The sequence below is a fragment of the Callithrix jacchus genome, chromosome 10 (assembly GCF_049354715.1).
Source record: "Callithrix jacchus isolate 240 chromosome 10, calJac240_pri, whole genome shotgun sequence".
NCBI lineage: Eukaryota > Metazoa > Chordata > Mammalia > Primates > Cebidae > Callithrix > Callithrix jacchus.
In genome coordinates, this window is record NC_133511.1 from 92,759,945 (window position 1) to 92,779,213 (window position 19,269).

Consider the following 19,269-nt stretch of genomic DNA (forward strand, 5'->3'; position numbering starts at 1 on the left):
TGGTAACAAAAGCCAAAATAGACAAGTGGGACCTAATCAAACTCCACAGCTTCTGCACGGCAAAAGAAACAGTCATTAGAGTGAATCGGCAACCAACAGAATGGGAAAAAAATTTTGCAGTCTACTCAACTGACAAAGGGCTGATATCCAGAATTTACAAAGAACTCAAACAGATTTACAGGAAAAAAACAAACAAGCCCATTCAAAAGTGGGCGAAGGATATGAACAGACACTTTACAAAAGAAGACATACATGAGACCAACAAACATATGAACAAATGCTCATCATCACTGGTCATTAGAGAAATGCAAATCAAAACTAAACTGAGAGTACCATCTCACACCAGTTAGAATGGCGATCATTAAAAAATCTGGAGACAACAGATGCTGGAGAGGATGTGGAGAAATAGGAACACTTTTACACTGTTGGTGGGAGTGTAAATTAGTTCAACCATTGTGGAAGACAGTGTGGCGATTCCTCAAGGACCTAGAAATAGAAATTCCATTTGACCCAGCAATCCCATTACTGGGTACATATCCAAAGGATTATAAATCGTTCTACTATAAGGACACATGCACACGAATGTTCATTGCAGCACTGTTTACAATAGCAAAGACCTAGAACAACCCAAATGCCCATCGATGATAGGCTGGACAGGGAAAATGTGGCACATACACACCATGGAATATTATGCCACCATTAAAAACGATGAGTTCGTAGGGACATGGATGAACCTGGAAACTGTCATTCTCAGCAAAGTGACATAAGAACAGAAAATCAAACACCGCATTTTCTCACTCATAGGCGGGTGTTGAACAATGAGAACACATGGACACAGGGAGGGGAGCATCACACACTGGGGTCTGTTGGGGGAAAATAGGGGAGGGACAGTGGGGGGTGGGGAGTTGGGGAGAGATAGCATGGGGAGAAATGCCAAATATAGGTGAAGGGGAGGAAGGCAGCAAATCACACTGCCATGTGTGTATCTATGCAACAATCTTGCATGTTCTTTACAAGTACCCCAAAACCTAAAATGCAATTAAAAAAAAGAAAAAAAAACACCTTTGGGATTAACTGATTTTTCTTTATTGATTTCCTGTTTTCGACCGCATTGATTTCTGCTATCATATTTTTAAGTTTTCTGCTGCTTATTTTTGGATATTGTTTGCTCTTCTTTTCCTAAGATGTAAGCTTAAATTATTGATTTTAGGTCATTTTTCTTTCCTAAAATATGTGTAGTATTACAAATTTCCCTCTAAACACTTCTCTTGCGTTATCCTATAGTGTTTAATAAATTATATTTTCCCCTTCACCTAATTAAAAGTATTTTTAAATTTCTCATAAAAAAATAAAATAGTATGCAAGCACCTCCAAATATCTACAATACCTCCATTGATACAGAAAATACAATAATAACGAAAGTTGTCAGTACCTTTTTAATATAAATTCAGTACCTTATACAACCTTTAAACTCCTTTGAATTCTGTGTCATCAAGGAAAAAGGATGGCCTTAACTTATTGCTATAAAACTAGGTGAGTTTTGAGCTAAGACAATAATGAAACTATTGTCTATACAAAACAGCATTAAGTACAACAATAAAATAGCATAATACAACAATAAAAGCATGGACACAATTTTCTCTGTACTAAAAATTTCCAAAAATTTTGAAGTCACACCTAAGTAGGGATTAAAGAACTATGAAAAAATGAAACTCTTAAGAGGTTTAATGAGAAAAACAATTTTTGGTGACTGAAATGGTTAATCCTTATTCCTCAATTCACATGTGTGTGTGGTGACACACTCATAAAAGTAAAGAGTCTGTACTTATACTGAGACCAGTGCTTCACAGCACTGTTTCAGTGTGGCTTTGTAGGAATGACCTATGCTATTAGTACTCATCCTAACTAACAGATGAAGAAAATACTATAATTCTTTAAGTAAATGCTGAAAAGCATCAGATATCTCACAAAGTGGAAAGAGTATGAGGGTTTATTCAAGGTATTTTACTATTTAAACTACATGTGGTAAGAGATAAACTACTGCTTTATTTAGGCACAGTTTTATTGTTAAACAGTGAATGACATATTTATCCACTCAATTTCTTTGCTATTTTAGTCTGGAAAACATGCTTGTATTCCCTATTCTCAAAAGCCTATTTTACAATTGACTGAGTTTCATGTGTTTTAAAATTTCTTGTCTAAACAAACTACAGCAACAAAATAATATTAAATGCAGATATTTACCTGTTGAAAGTCTTTGTTATCAATAAACACCTGTATAATCAAAAGATCTCCTTTCTCTCTGTTCTAACTTACCAATAATGTAAATGTTGTAAACATATTTTAAAACTGAGAAAAACCTAGGAAATTTAATCTTTGAGATCTTTTAATGTTCAATAAAAATGTAATCTGATATTAAAAAATTTCCAGTGGAGGTAATTATGACATGTCACTTTAATAGTCTGCTAAAGTAATGCTTTAGCCTTTTTGGCTTTATGGGAGGCAATTATGCAACCTATTTATTAGTATCAACAATTGACTTTCTGATTTTATAAGTCATTATCAAATATACACTTGCATCAAACCACTTGTGGTCAATTTCAATCCCTAATGAACTTTGCTTCTTTTAGGCACTATTCAAAACCACAATGAAATCTTTCATGTAATTCAGATCTGAAGAACAGATTTTCAGAATGACTCAAGTGCTGATAAGACTGTTTTACACCATGACAAAACTTCAATTGTATCTAACTTCACCACTGCACACACTCTGCTAACAAACGTATGAACATTTCCTTCTTAAATAAAACAGGCCAGTCACATAGCAGCACCTTGTGTTTCTGCTATCTATGAAAACACCCCAATGCCTTTAAAAAAAGTTTGTTTTACCTCCACTCTATATACTCATCCCAATTTTGGAGATAATTTAAACTAAGAAATTTGCTCCATGAATGATAAATATGCTTTTTTAAAACATGAGAGCGAAACCTATGATCTCTGTGAAAAACACTACTTTAAATCATCTACATTACCAATAAATGTCTTCTGTACATTAATGTACTTATTGACCACAATTAGAGAGAATATTTGTATGTTTTCTGGGTAATTTTTCTGTTCTAAAGTTGCAAATGAGATTTCAGTCTCCTCTTTTTTAGCCTGTAAACTAGACAAAATAATTGAGTATTTTGATTAGTAAATCTTGCAAAATGACAATTCAATATGTAGGTCTTGAAGTAAAATAAATTCTTAAGAAGTAAAAGAAAATAAGAACTATTTAAAATGCCTGATGAATTCAGGTCCAAGAGAGGTCAGATGACTGCCTCTGTGTACATACATCCGAGGTGAGAGAGTGTGTGAAGTCAGTCAAGTAACATTTCTATAAGGGACCTCATTCCCATTCCCATTGATTCATTGTGTGTGTGTGTGTGTGTGTGTGTGTGTGTGTAGCGACAGGGTTTCACTACATTGGCCAAGCTAGTCTCTAACTCCTAACCATGTGACCTGCCCGCCTTGGCCTCCCAAAGTGCTGGGATTACAGGCGTGAGCCACCAACAGCTCCCACTGATTCATTTTTAAAGTCTGTTCAGAACCTTCACAATTAGCTGTGGTGAAAAATCCTTATATTCCTAACTTACCATTTTAGTGAAGGGAGCTATTTAATACAGACCACCTTAAATTAAACTTCCTTTTAAACCAGGAACCAAATGGCCAACATCCTGGATACTCCCTGTTTATGGGGTAGATACAGTTTAAAGTTTAATTTTATAGCATACATTTTTATTAGTAGTATATATTTTTAGTTTCACATTCATTGCTCATTAACGACTAGAATATCTAATCTAAAATCAAATAATAATCCATAATTTATAATTTGCAGGGATGTCTCTTTGGTGCAGTTAAAAATGGCTTTATGTTAGCAAATTGATGGGACAAGCAGCTCGGTCATTTTCATCCTGTTTTCTAACTTGTGTGCATTTCCTACTATTTGCAGTTATTTCAAAGTATAATACAAAATCTAAGAGACAGATTAGTATACAAATATGTAATGTCACTAAAATGCAATTTTATACCAGCACACATAGGGGGATTAACTATTAACATTTTTTATTCAGAGTGCTTCTAGGGAGATTATTTAAAATTAGACTTCTGAATTCTACCTTTTAAAAGAAAACAGCATTACTTCTAGAATACAGCCTAGGGATCTGCATTTCAGCAATCTTCCCCTAGTGAGTCTGTTGCAAAGCATGGTCAAACTACCACACTCAGAGAAACTACGCCCCAGAGTTCCATTGTATTTGGTATTTAGGACATGAAGTGAGGCAATGCAAATTTGTATTCATTATTCTAGTAGGAGCTAATGAGGTTCCTTGATTTGAAGAATACTTTTTCATTTTTTCTGGGAAGTTCCCTTCACCAAATTGAGGAATTATAATCAATTTGTTCTGATTACCATTACCATGTGAAACAGAAACCTCTTTGTGGCTGTTCTTGACAGTCAAGGCACAAGACACTAAAACTTCTGCACACACACAACTGGTTCCAAAGAGGTGCTGATCACCAGCTGTGCACAAGTTCATGGAAGTACACCCAGCAATGAATACCCAGTAGCTTTCTCTCAGCCTTTAAGACAAGAAAAAAGGTAAACAGAACCACCTCCTTCTCCTTCACCAAAGGACATTTTGATAATACTGATTAGCTATCTCTCTTTTTATCTGAGATGAAAGGATAAATCTCCTCTTTCCTTAGGATTCCAGTTCTTTACACCCTAAACAGCCAGAGTAGTCCCTTGGTAAGTCAAGAATGCAGGAAACCAAGAAAGTACTTACAAAGATTGCAAAGCACTCAGCCCTCGAATGGCTTCACTGGGTACTGTTTTCAACTGATTGTTCTGGAGCGTTCTGAAAGAAATTTTTGGTTAGTGAATGACAAGTAAATTGTTACCATTTTTTCTTAGAAAACTTCAAAGCCTTTTTTTTTGTTTTCCAAAAAATATTTCCAAAGGGAAAATGGGGAGGTAGAGGTAGAAAGCATCTAAGACAAGAGAACTGCAAAACTTCAAGAAGGACTTGCTGTAAAGCCAGAAGGGAACTCTATACTACTATCCCAAGCCATGCCAGAACACAGACTTGCTGGGTAATCCACATTTCCAAGGGTGGTTTTGTTCCTGGTAACTAAGGCACTCTAGTTAATGTACATCACCCTGGGTACCATTAGTTAATGTTAATTAGAAGCTATAACAAGTTAACTGGGAGGTATAATAAGCAAATCCACTGGAATTCCTAATGTCTTTTCAAATTGGAGTAAAGCAGAGCCCAGCAACATGGGCATCAGGTAAAGCCAATTTTGCCAAGCAGATGGCAAATCCCAAGCTCTTAAGAAACAGCAGCAATGTCCTCAATGCACATGGGGCCAGAAGAGAAACAGAGCTTTGATCATCTACTAGTTAGGGCCTGCCGAATAGAGGCATAGATCCACACTGAAAATGAAATCCTTTTGATTTTTTGCCTAAAGCCATTCCTGTCACATTAATAAAATGACTGCCTGACATGAATCATAACCACAGAATGGAAGAGGTAAAGGTCCCTCCTAGCTCACTGAACCAGAGAGGTCTAATGACCTGCTGAAGGTCATCCAGCATGTAGTGGCAGAAGTGGGGGCAGTCAGTTCACCTGTTTCCTAATCTGCCACACTCCAGGCTCCTGACCACTGCCAGGAATTTATTTCCTCATCCTTCACTGGCAATATAAATTGTAGGCATGTGAATGCCCTTTAGCTCTAAATTTATTTTAACATTTGAAGCACTTGTAAGCCTTTTTCCTTTTTAGGGTCAGGTAATTCAAAATTCTCATTGCTATAAAATAAGTAGAAACGAAACCCTACCAGTAAAACTTAAGTATGGGTTTGATTCAATGCATTAGCCACCCAAAAAGCCTAACATTCAACTGTAGTATACTGGAGGTCAGAATGCCTATTATTTAGGTTTTACCTTTTGTTATCCAGACGCAGGGTTGCCTAAATCAACCTCTAGCCTCCCATACTACCCACTGGCCGCTTCTTAAATCTTTTAATCCTGACTAAAAGAAACTGTGCTTCACCTAGTTCCAAGCATGTTGACTATGCAGAAAGAAAATACACAGCCAGCTGTGAAACTCTAAAATTGCATTACTTACAGAACTTTGAGTTCTTTCAACCCAGACAAGGCGTTTGGGTGGATAAAAGAAAGGTCGTTGCCAGCCAATTGTCTAGAAAAAAAAAAAAAGTAGTAAGAAAAAAAATAGTCACTCAGACTTAAAATTCAGAACTTACAAAAACCTACTCTGTGATTAAAGCTCTATGTTAAACATTTCAAATCTATCTGACATTAAACGTGGACTTAAACCCTTGCTAAAATGATCCTGAGAGTCTTCCAATGAGATAAATGTCTCTATAATTTTTTTTAAGTCCCAATACAATAATTTAAGCAGGCACATTTTTATTCTGGTGAGGTCAAGCAAGCCAAAACACATTAAACCAAATTAAGTTTGCTATTCATGGTCACTCTGCAGTTTCCAGTGTTTTCTAAGGGCCTCATAAATACAAGACTACTGGTCAGCAGGCAAGAGTGTTTATACAGATTAGAGCAAACCAGTCTGTCAAGGAAGAATGCTTTTGGGAGGCAAGTCAGACTGTTATCTCTGCATAACTAAGGGCAACATATCCCATGCAAAAGAGAGGCAAAAAGTGTGAGTCACTGCAAGCATAACTTCTAAACAATGGCCTGTATCTTTTTTTTTTTCTGAAATAAACAGGTTTTCCTAAACAAATTTTGACATGACAAATTCAAAGTGGTGATAAAAGTAGAAGAAAGGATAAGAATTCTTTGGTTCCTTTTGTAAGAAATCTGGGTACCCAATTCATACTGAGCCCTACTTTTCCTCCCATTTCTCTGGGCATAGAGAAACAGAAGAAAAAGTTGAACAGAGGACATCACAGAGAATAATCAGGAAGCAGGGCAGTGATTCACATAAGTTCACTTGTAGACAGGTGAAGTGAAGGAATGTTTTCAAATGTGTACTCAAAAATGACGATTGTGTGTTCATATGATCGAAGACAGAACTCTTCTGGGTCCTGGTTCTGTCAGGGATACGCTCCTCAACAGCTAGATTCTGCAACTATGTATACATATTTTAATGTTCTCTTCCACACATCTTGGGACCACATAGTCACCAAGTCCTCCTTTAAAATTTCTCTGTTAAAATTTATAATTAAATTATTTAATTTTAAAAATTTATAAAACAACATTTATAATCCCTCCTTTAAGAGGGATGTAATTCCACTATTCTTCCTTTTCACTCTCTAAAAACCCTGCACTCCTGAGCCTTATTCATCAGTTCATTCATTAACTACAAAGTTTAATTCATTCATTTAAAAATATGAGTACTTACTGGGTGCCAGACACACAACATCTTTAGGTTCCCCCTCTTCCAATCTGTTCCACTTATATATCCTGATTTTAGGGATACATGAAGGATACTTTACCAGCCTTAAAATTTGAAGTCACTGTGGCCCGAAGCTTTACTTTTAGATGCATTGTTTTCTCTTAAAATGGTGTTCCAGTTATTAATAAAATGCAAATTGCCCTGGGAAGTGTAATCCTTCCCTAGCATTGACATAGAGGCAATTGGCCGGGCGCGGTGGCTCACGCCTCTAATCCCAGCACTTTGGGAGGCCGAAGCGGGTGGATCACGAGGTCAAGAGAACGAGACCATCCTGGTCAACATGGTGAAACCCCGTCTCTACTAAAAATACAAAAATTAGCTGGGCATGGTGGCACGTGCCTGTAATCCTAGCTACTCAGGAGGCTGAGGCAGGAGAATTGCCTGAACCCAGGAGGCGGAGGTTGTGGTAAGCCGAAATGGCACCATTGCACTCCAGCCTGGGTAACAAGAGCGAAACTCCGTCTCAAAAAAAAAAATAAAAACATAGAGGGGATTGCACTGAAGATGGGGGCAGGGGGCAGGAAGGAGACAGGAAAGCAAACAGCCAAAAGACCAATAAACCAAAGGGGTAAGTATGAAGAATTATTTCTTCAATGACAAGAATAACAATGCTGGATTCTCAGGCAATACCACAAGTTTAGCACCGTTCATGCTCCTAAACTAAATTCTTCCTAAAAAGTCCTCCCACCATGCACTTTGTTTCTCACAAAGCATCCAAGCACCTAAATTCTACACTGCATTACCTTTCAAGGTTTCCCATAACCCCGGCTCACAACACCTTGCTTTGTCCCATCAGCCTTGTGCCCCTTCAGCTCCCAGGGCTTGCCAGAAGTAAAACAAGGGACTGAAGAAGATGGTTTTAAGTCCTCTTCAGTTGCTTCCATTTTAAAATATTTCTCTTTGGCAAATCCTCTTGGTTCTAGACTAGCCAGCTTTACCACCACATCATTTGTTCATTCATTCATTCATTCACTCATTTGATGGAGTCTCACTCTGTTGTCCAGGCTGGAGTGCAGTGGTGTAATCTAGGCTTACTCCAGCCTCCAAATCCTGGATGCAAGTGATTCTCCTGCCTCAGCCTTTCAAGTAGCTGGGGTGATAGGCGCCTACCACCTAATTTTTGTACTTTTAGTAGAGATGGGGTTTCACCATGTTGGCCAGGCTGGTTTCGAACTCCTGACCTCAAATGATCCGCCCGCCTTGGCCTCTCAAATCACTACATCTTTTAAATGCTTCACCTCGCAAGCTCATCTGTACCCTCTTAAACACCAGACTGCAGTGCTGCTTCTCTTGAAAGCTTCAGTTCTCATAAACGTGCCCTATGCTTGAACACTTAGAGTTCATAATTAAACTTGGTCACAAGCTACCACATACTGGTTGTTTCTTGTATTAGTCCTGCAGGCCAAGTACAAATACCTTCAAGAACAGGGTGTGGATCTCAAACTTCTGTTACCACCCACCAGCATATCAATTCGTTAGCCAGAAACTGCTTTCTCAGAAGCCTCTCCTCAAAAATGCTCACCATTTGGATGCCATAGCATCCCCCCGTCTACCTTGGTGCAAGCTTGGTACAGGCAATCTCAAAGGGTTTTCTATACCCCAGTCACTCATTAAATTCAACTGATAATGCTCACAGCCATAATACAAAGTGTTTAAGAGGTCACATTTTAAAAGATCAAATTGCACTATAAGAGCCATAAGAGGCCATAGCCATCTTTCCCCCAGGGCCTCAGATAGTCCTGTGACTGCTCCTCCAAGTGTTAAAAAGCTAGATTCCTCCAAAAAAGAAACACTAAACAGACTAAGGCTGTTACAGGATTCTTATTATTCTTTTTTCTCTAATATTAGTCTTGAATGTCTTTGTATCTATGGGCTTTCCTTGAGTTCTGCCTATTGTGCGGAGCTCATGGGAAAAAAAAAACTTAATAAAATAACAAAGGAAAGTGGCAAAATGCAGAACACCTGATTATCTTAACTTGTCAACAGAAAAGAGTGTTTGACCACATTAGCCAAAATATTTGCTTCCTTTTCCCAAATCTCTGCCCCTTTTATAAACCATGAGAAAACTAAAGTAACCTAACTTCAAAGAGCATTCTCTTTCTTCTCTACTTATCTTAAATATAAATGATAAAATGAGCTCTGCATGAGGCTTATCCTGAAATACAAGCCTAGCGAAATACAAGGATCTAGCGAAATAAACACTACTAGTATGTGGTGGACAGTGATAATGCCGTGCAAGAGGACACACTACTTTGATTACTTAGTTTGTTACTAGAGTAAATATATCCTGTGGAGCCTTCAGGAATGTATCTACCTAAGTTTACCAAGCTGCTGTGTTAATGAATAACAAGCAGAGCAGCTTGGTAAAAGCTCTGCAGCTTCAGTAATTGCACCCTCCAGAAGCTCTTTACATGTTGCTTATTTTATGAGCTAGTATTTCTTAGAGTAAACCTCGGGTATGCTTCATGTCTAAAAGCTCAGATTCAGAAATGAGCAAAGTAAATAAATAGCAGGGTTAGGAACAAAATCCCAAATTCCTTGGAAGAAAAAAAACTATAAGCCCACAGTAGTTGCAGACACTGTGACAGGACAGATGGTACACAAACATTTTTTCATTTTAATTATCTAGAGACAACAGCCCTGCTTCTTTGAGTCCCTAAGTTGTTAGGTGACTTGGCATAAGTCACACAGCTGGTACATTGAGGAGCCAGCATTCAAGTTCTCTTGCCTGGCTGGCTGAAATACCCACTTCTACCTGTACTGCAATGCCTCTAGTGTGTCACCAAGAGATTAGAAAATAATTCTCAAAAAAAGGTGGGGCAGAGTGGACTTGGGCAAGTTAATAGCCTTATCCGAGCATCAATAGCTGTCACCTAGCAGAACAAATCTAGCAAGGAGAGTGTATGCATTAGGGACTCAGAACTGCAATTACGGAGAAATTCCCAACAGACCCACAGTGCCATCCTTCCCACAGCCAACGATGACCAGTGAGAGGGGCTCAGAATGGGATTCCCTGAGTGCCCAAAGGTAGGGAGGGCATGCCTTAAACTCACTGAGACTTGGTTAAGGGTATATAGCATTCTCTGCTGTGTTTTTTATTATTATTTTTTATTTTTTTAGGCAACTGGAGAAAAAAGAGGTGGCTAATCCTGAGGAGGAATTTGGCCCTCTGTTTACCAAAGACAGGCCACTTTCCATTCCATGCCTGGGTTTGCACTTCTGTGCTATGTAGCCAACAGTGTGCTTAGCTTCTCACTACTTCAGTATCTATTGGCTGCCCCCAGAAAAGCTTCTTCATTGAATAAATCATGTTATTTCTATTTTTCTTTCCCATAAACAATATTCTTTAACTAATTTCCAGCTATGAAATAAGAAAGAAAAAAAATAATCAGGGTGAAAAAATAACAGTGAAAGTAGCATGGTTTTCTGTTTGTAAAGGTGGACAGTCCCAGGCATCAGTTCTTTCCCTTCTGTGTTGTTTCCGAAGACCAGAGTGTCTCTCCGCTAGGTTTCAATTCATCCACTCTTCGAGTCTTCCCGTAATCACCTGAGTTTGTTTCCTCCTGTACTACTGCCATAAACTTCCACAAGATTCCTGCCTCAAATCACTTAATCTGAAAAGGCACAATTCTGAGCATTTTCCCAACGGCTCTTTTTTCCCCTGCTGCAACTTAGCACAGTTACTATGTTCAAACACACCATGCATTGCCACCTCTGACTTTTTACTCATACCATCTCCTTCATCTGAAATACTCTCAACTCTCTCAACTCTGTCCTCTGTCAACTGAAGCCTTGTTCAAGTTGTCCAAGTATGGTACACTATCGCTGGGATGAACCCATTACAATATCACCTTCCCTTGATTCCACAGGTAGCTTAGACAAAGCTATCTCATTGGGTGCATCTTAGTCTGCCTCTAGTTGCTTTGTACTTCTCTGATCTTCAATGATCTTATATGTCCCTCGTGAGCAGTGACTAGGTCATATTTATTCTGTATTCCCTTGTATGACCCCTTACATAAGGAAGACAGTTGGTATTTGCTGTAACGTCTCTGCTAAGTGCCAATGTAAGACTCTGGATTTGCAAAGCTAATATTACTACTTAAAGGGTGAGAAAGCTTCCTGATTATCTTCCCTTTTCCGCAGCTTTTCCTATTTCATTTCTTCTCCCTCACTCTCCTAACAGGAAAGAATTATGTGGCTAAAGTGTCAAGTGCCAGGGCAAACATTTTCTTTCTCGACATATGCTGGAAGTCTATTTTCTAAAGGAAACTTTAAACATGGGAACATCAGTCCACTGGTCCACAGAGGTATCTCAACACATGTTGTGGTGTGCACATGACGGCACAGAATTAAAACAAGTCGAGCAGGATTTCACAGGGGACATCATTTACCTCAAGGTAACTCCCATTTATTCTGTTTGGTACAACAGTCCCAGAAGCAAAGAGAGCAAACACAAAGAATGGAGAGAAAGAGAAAGGGCAGAGGAGAGGGAAAAAGCAATCCTCTAGACTTCTGCTTTCCCACTGGATTTGGAACCATTCCAGGCAGCGGCATACAAGTGGCTCAGTGTGTAATGTCTCTATGAATCTGTTTTGTGTGCATTTTTTATTCATAAAGACCGTGGATTGACACTGGGGACTCCTTCCAGGGGAAGCTTTTTGTAAAGCAAGAGTTTTCAATAATATCCATGACTTGTGATGCATATATGATCTGAAATTTCCCCTCTGCTCTCCCTTTCAGCAGGGGGAAAAAGCAGGAACTGCACTGGCTAAATATGGGGCACTGGTCAAGGGTGTGTGTGAAGGACTAGGCCACATTTCAGATGGTAACCTGGGTCAAAGTTAATTCCTTCATGAAATGCCCTGAGCTACACTAGAGTTTCTTCACTTGGGGAGCAACTTAGAAAACAAGAGAGGTGAGTGTGAAATAGAGAATATACCAACTGATTTTATTTCTCTGAGACATCCTGGGACTTAGGTTTCTTGTGGTTTACTACAGAAATTTCACTGTAGCCATTTGGCTTGAATTCTAGCCAAGAATTAGTGGAGTAAGAAATACCATATATACACTGATTAGACATATGGACTGAGCAGCAAGGAGGGCACATGAGGAGTCAGTGGCTTTCAGCAGCTGTTGTGAAGAGACGTCGGGCAGAGAAAGAGGAGGGAGGCTACAGCAACTGTGGCAGTAAGCATGAACCACGCTTTGCACACAAATAATGGAGTTCTTTCTTATTTATTTATTTATAAGGCAGAGTTTTTGCTCTTCTTGCCCACGCCAGAGTGCAATGGTGCGATCTCAGCTCACCGCAACCTCCACCTCCCAGGTACAAGCAATTCTCCTGACTCAGCCTCCTGAGTAGCTGGGATTACAGGCATGTGCCACCACACCTGGCTAATTTTATGTTTTTAATAGAGGCAGGGTTTCTCCATGTTGGTCGGGTTGGTCGTGAACTCCCAACCTCAGGTGATCCACCTACCTTGGCCTCCCAAAGTGCTGGGATTACAGGCATGAGCCACCACACCCAGCCTAGAATTCTTTCTTATTAATAGCAAATTTCCTTTCCCTTTATGGAGAGGTTGGAGACTCGATGATAAAACCAGAAGAGAGTGACCAGAGTCTCCCATTCACTCATGTGCCTACCTTCCCTTTGCAGAGGTGGTTACCAGATGGCCTGGCATTATGCTCCATCAAGTCCTACCTGAAAAATATTTTGAGCACCACCATTCCTTTCTGAGCAGCATTTATCTACCCCTCAGCAATGTTTTTTCCCCTTCCTCTCCTTCTCTCTATGTCTCTGTCTCTGTCTCTGTCTCTCTCTCTCTCTCTCTCTCTCTCTCTCTCTCTCTCTCTTTCTCTCTCTCGACGGAGTTTTGCCCTTGTTGCCCAGGCTGGAGTGCAATGGTGCAATCTTGGCTCACTGCAACCTCCACCTCCCGGGTTCAAGGGATTCTCCTCTAGCCTCACCCTCACAAGTAACTGGGATTACAGGCATGTGCCACCATATTTGGCCAGTTTTGTATTTTCAATGGAGACTGGGGTTTCGTCATGTTGGTCAGGCTAATCCTGAACTCCTGACCTCGGGTAATCCACACACCTCAGCCTGGCAGAGTCCTGGGATTACAGGCATGAGTCCGAGTCACCATGCCTGGCCTTCCTTGTTCCTTTCTATACCTACTTTTGAAGTCACACAGAGGAACTATCAGAGGTGGTACCCAAACATAGCCAGGCTGCTTCTCCTGGGATGCCATTCTATTCCCTCAAGTGGGTGGATCACTGCAGTGCCATGTACATATAAAGCACACTAGGCACAACCACTGGCTCATGACACTGCCTCCAGAGAAGGCATTGCTAGTTCAAAACTGAACCGGCCTAGTATAGCCACAGGAAAGCATTTAATAGAAGGCAAGTGACATTCTTTTATTAAATGTAATTTGAAATCAGCAAGATCCAAAATTCTGGCAACTGTTTTTTTTTTTTTTTTTTTTTTCTTTTTGAGACGGAGTCTCCCTCTGTCACCCAGGCTGGAGTGCAGTGGCACCATCTCAGCTCACTGCAACCTCCACCTCCCAGGTTCAAGTGTTTCTCCTGCCTCGGCCTCCCGAGTAGCTGGGATTACAGGTACCCACCACCATGCCCAGCTAACTTTTGTAGTTTTAGTAGAGATGAAGTTTCACCATCTTGGCCAGGCTGGTCTTGAACTCCTGACCTCAGGTGATCCACCCACCTCAGCCTCCCAATGCTAGGATTATCACTGTGCCCAGTTGGCAACTGTTTTAAAAAGTAATATACATACTTCTTAAAGTCCTGAGCCATATATTTATTAATATGTCAAGGGTGGACTATGTGTTCAGAACTGTGTTGGCTCCTGTGAGTAATAAAGACTGAAAGAGGCATACTGGTTCCCATGTAGGGGCATTTGGTATCAATATATGTAAGAAAAAACTATCATGTGTGTAGTACTTTTCATTTTTGTTATCCCATTATTATACAGGTTGAGCATCCCTAATCTGAAAATGCAAAATCTGAAATGCTTCAAAATTTGAAGCTTTTGGAGTGCAGACATGCATGACACCCAAAGAAAATGTTCTTTGGGTATTTTGAATTTCAGAGATTCAGATTTAGGATGCTCAAGCAATGGAAATATTCTAAAATCTGAAATCCAAAACACTTCTGGTCCCAAGCATTTCAAATAAGGGATACTCAATGTAATCGCCCTCAAAACCACCCTATCCAAGCAAGTTTATCACCCCCTCCCCCACTCCTCTTGTTTTTCTGGTTTTCTTTCTTTAACAGATAAGAAATGTGAGCCTATTTCGTATGTGCCTTCCTCAAAACCTACCGCATCTAAATAATGTAAATCCCAGGAATAAACTAATATAAATCCTAGAAACAGAACAGTGTTATTTTGTGTCATTCTCTTTTTTTGAGAAGGAGTCTGACTCTGTTGCCTAGGCTGATGTGCAGTGGTGCAATCTCAGCTCACTGCAACCTCTACCTCCTGGTTTCAAGCAATTCCCTTGCCTCAGCCTCCTGAGTAGCTGGGATTACACGTGCCCACCACCACACCCAGCTAAGTTTTGTATTTTTAGTAAAGACAGAGTTTCATCATCTTGGCCAGGTTGGTCTTGAACTCCTGAGCTTAAATGATCCACCTGCCTTGGCTTCTCAAAGTGCTAGGATTACAGGTGGGAGCCACTGCGCCTAGCTTGTTTTGTGTTATTTTCTACGACTGACTTCAAAAGGACCAGAGGATGTGGTTACTTTCTTAGTGAATAAAGAGAGCTAAGAACTAGCAGCATCCTTTATAGCTCTGCTTCAACATTCTTGCACTCAGTGTAAACCTCATTTGATAGAGCATATCAGAATAGTCCTATATCAACTAATGATGTACTAACCCATTTCTTCACATACTAGGGAAGACTTTTGCATCTTCATGTAACTCTTATGAAAGTATATGTAAAAATTTTATATGTTTTAAGAATATACATGAATTAAGAAACCCTTATTATGGGAATTCTCAAGGTTTTAGGATAGCTTTCCTTTGCTGAGAAGGGAGAATTTTTTCACATATATTTCATATTATATATTTCTATTTAAATGTACAACAAAAGCAGTAATGCTTAACAAAAAATAAGTATGTTTCTGCTTAAACTTGGTTTACAGGCCATCTAGAAATCTTCTACCTATTGAAGAGCTTTATATTCAATTCAACCTACACCAAATTGGTCTTTGCGTCTCCGACTTCTTGTAAGAACGCATGGAAGACTTTATTTTATAGGTATATCAATAAAAACCCAGGCAACAGTTACATTTCCTGAGCAAAGTTATCCTGAAAACCTAGTCATTCACCCTCTGGCAATAAACACATGCAATATCCACCCATGTGAGGAAATAATACGTTACAGCTTTAAAAAAATTTATAGCTAACGTCAACCAACAAATATTTATTGAGTTTCTACTACAGGCCAAGGACCCTAGGTATGGCAAAGGAAGTACTGAGTTTTCCCAGGACATTTCTCATTTCATTTCTTTTACATAAGGACAGTTCATTAATCATAAACTTCAATGGAATTCCATTCTTATATAGACTCAAAAGGTTTCTTACATGGATCAATTCAAAACGAGAAGAAATCCTTTATCTTAACCCCTCCCTCAATTTCAAGTTCCAGAATATGGTAGCTGTCACCAAGGCCATATAGAAGTGTGACAACAGGCCCTGCCCTTCCTGAGAGAAAAGTCAATAGAGTTGAGGAGTCAAGTACACAGTGACACACTTGAAGCACAAAATAACAAGGCATGAATATGCTGCTAACTGGTGAGGGGTAGAGAGTGCAAGAGGGATTTTGGAAAAGGAAGATCAGAGAAGGCTTCGTATGGCAGAAAGGGCTCAAAATGGCTGTATAAAACGCATAAAATGTGAATATAGAGAGGTACTCTGGCAGACACTATTGGTTGCCTTCCTAACACCCATTCACACCTTCCTGGCAGAGCCTATATTTGTTCAAATATCCTCTCCTTCACATGACTCAGCTGCATGAGTAAATACCAGCTGGCCTTAACCCATCCTGCTGGTCCCATTCCGATAACTGATTTAGGGATAGACCTGTGACCCCAGCTCTGATTAAAGAAGTGAGAGGAAGTCTGCTGGGGATTTCTGAGAAAGACAGCTCTACTCCTAAATGAGAACGCATTAGAAGGATGACCCTTTTCTCCTTCTGGATGCTATCCTGTCTGAATATTCTATGCAGAGTGACAACAAGACAGTTCAGTCCCTCCTGGGGAGAGCATACTGGGAAGTAGAAGAGATCCTGGGTTCTTGATGCTGTGGCTGAGCAACTCCATGAATCAGCCTTGGAATGGTTCTACCACTTTGTCACATAAGATAATACACTTCCTTACTTTGAACTCAGCTTTCTCTCTTGTTGCCAAAAGTACCTTAACTGCATAAATGATAACTATTCTTCCTTTCTAACCCAGTAACAGAATGCTGATTTTAGTCCAGATAACAATATGCCCAGCTCAGAGGTCCTGTTTCCCAGCATCCCCTGCTGTTTGGCTATGTGACTAAGTTCTAGCCAGTGGGATGTGAACAGATGCATTATGCATTATGTTCAAGATGGCTTCTTAAAGGAAGCTGGCTACTGGAAACTATGCCCCTCTTTATTCCCTACTTCATCTGACCTACTGCTGAGGACAGGGTCTTGATGGCTGAAGCTCCAGTACATAGTCTAGTGATCTTGACATGGAAGCAAATATACCAAGAACTACAGAGAAGAATATCAGGGCCTACGTCTCTGCTAACTTTGTGATGTATCATAGTAGCTCCAGGACACCAGGCTGCAGATTTCATATACAGATAAATAAAATAAAGCCTGATGTGTTTAAAGACAGTGTTACTTGGAGTTTTCCACTATAAACAGTTAAATCTAATTGTAATACAAGAATTTAGGAAAAAAGCTAAATTTGGCATGCCACACTGTGACAAAAGCAGCACAATTATAGACAGTATATCCAATATACAAAGACTAGCTAGGATAAGAAAGTTTCACAGCTGGGGGCGATGACTCATGCTTGTAGTCCCAACACTTTGGGAGGCCAAGGCAGAAGGACTGCTTAGAGACCAGCCAGGGCAATGCCAATCTCTACAAAAAAATACTAAAATTAGCTGGGCATGGTGGCATATGCCAGCTACTCAGGGAGGTGAGTTGGGAGGATCATTTGAGCCCTCGAGGTCAAGGTTGCAGTGAGCTGAGATTACACCACTGCACTCCAGCCTGGACGACAGAGTGAGGCCCTGTCAGAAAAGACAGAAAGTTTCTAAAACTGAACAGCACCACAAAGCAAATAAACTCTTAATCAGTAAGAGATTTGTTACATAGACGTGAAGCATCCAAATGATAAAGCACTGTGCATTTATTAAATGATGGTAAAAACTAGATGTATTAATATGTAAATATTATCATATGGCATAAAGTGGTAAATATATTAAGATTCTATTTTTAAAAAGAAATTGTATACACATATTCAGAGAAAAGTTTGGAAAGCTGTATAAAATATTAACCATAGTTATCTCTCAGTGGTAGAATAATGGCTCCATATCTTTCAAATATTAAGTCTTCCAGATTTAAAAAACTGAGTATCTACTTATTTTATAATTGTTTTTTAAAAGTCCAGTTTTTATTAAGCATTTTTATAATTATGATTTTTTTAAAAAGCTGACTGTATCTGTGATACAAATATTTCTAACATCTCTAAAATGATCATCTTTGAAGTATGTATATAATCCAAACTAACAGGTAGTGAACAGGGAAACATGTTCAACAAATTCTAAGTCAAAGGTCCTACTAAATCACCTATTTGTTGTGCTGAATAAGCATGGCTTGACTAAGAGTGGTCCATGTATGAAAGAAATGACTTATCCTATGTTCTTGCTGGAAAATTGAATCCTGCTAGTAGAAAATCAAACACATTTTCATTTACTTAGAGTCACTACTATATTTAGCCAAACAATAGTCAGTATTGATTAAAAATAGCAAATGAACCAGCAAACCATGGTTTAATTTGCCCCTCTACACTTTTGGAATCCCAAGTCAAGGACTACAATACAGAACCACTCCATTCTCCTGCCTGATTTTCACTAGTCCCCTATGAAATCCTGATTTATCAAATCCAAATTCTGAGTACATCACATCTTTCATCGCCTCCAGAGTTATGAAAGCACTATGGGACAAAATTAAAGATCTAGTTGGTTTCACTACAAATATATATTATCTAAGCCCAACTGGGGCCTTAGAATTCTTCAATAATCCTTTCTTCATTTCAGATTGACCCAACAAAACAAATGTTTCCCACAGTATGCCTAGTCCCTAGGTACTAGTGGGCTGTGAATAACTATGGTTTCTTTCTGCCCAGCAGGTTTTCCTTTCTCTTTTCTTCTGCTTCTTTTGGGGAACTTCTCAACTCTAAGCAGTCCTATTGGGATGAGTTCAAAACCCAGGTTGCACCATGCCATCCCAAACAGAGTGATGGTTCCAGGACAGGCATGTGAGGTCAGTCTGGCCAATCAAGATCTCCCTAGACGTTTTCTGCTGAAAGCGGTGAGGAACACTTTTAGATATTTATTTTGGGTGTCTAGATGCAACGATGTACTGAAAGTTATGTTTCCCATGCTATGGAGACAGGCTATTTGCAAAGGAAAGAATGAAGCCAAAACACAAAAGTAGAGACAACTGAAACTAAGAAATGGAAAGCATGAGAAAACTCTTGTAGCTTTGAAGCCTCAAGATCC

The 19,269-nt window shown here is 39.4% G+C and overlaps 1 protein-coding gene across 2 annotated transcripts in view; it reads right to left on the reverse strand.

The window, feature by feature from the left end:
• The window catches only part of LGR4 (leucine rich repeat containing G protein-coupled receptor 4), a 112,379-nt gene that overhangs the window by 27,060 nt on the left and 66,050 nt on the right, over window positions 1–19,269 (reverse strand). The window contains exons 3-4 of one of the 2 annotated variants that reach the window (XM_002755127.6): window positions 6,171–6,242; window positions 4,827–4,898 (exon numbers count right to left, since the gene is read on the reverse strand). In XM_002755127.6, the coding sequence (XP_002755173.2) occupies window positions 4,827–4,898; window positions 6,171–6,242 (144 nt within the window). The remainder of the gene's footprint in view (window positions 1–4,826; window positions 4,899–6,170; window positions 6,243–19,269) is intronic. The other variant, XM_078340775.1, reaches the window with a different exon arrangement.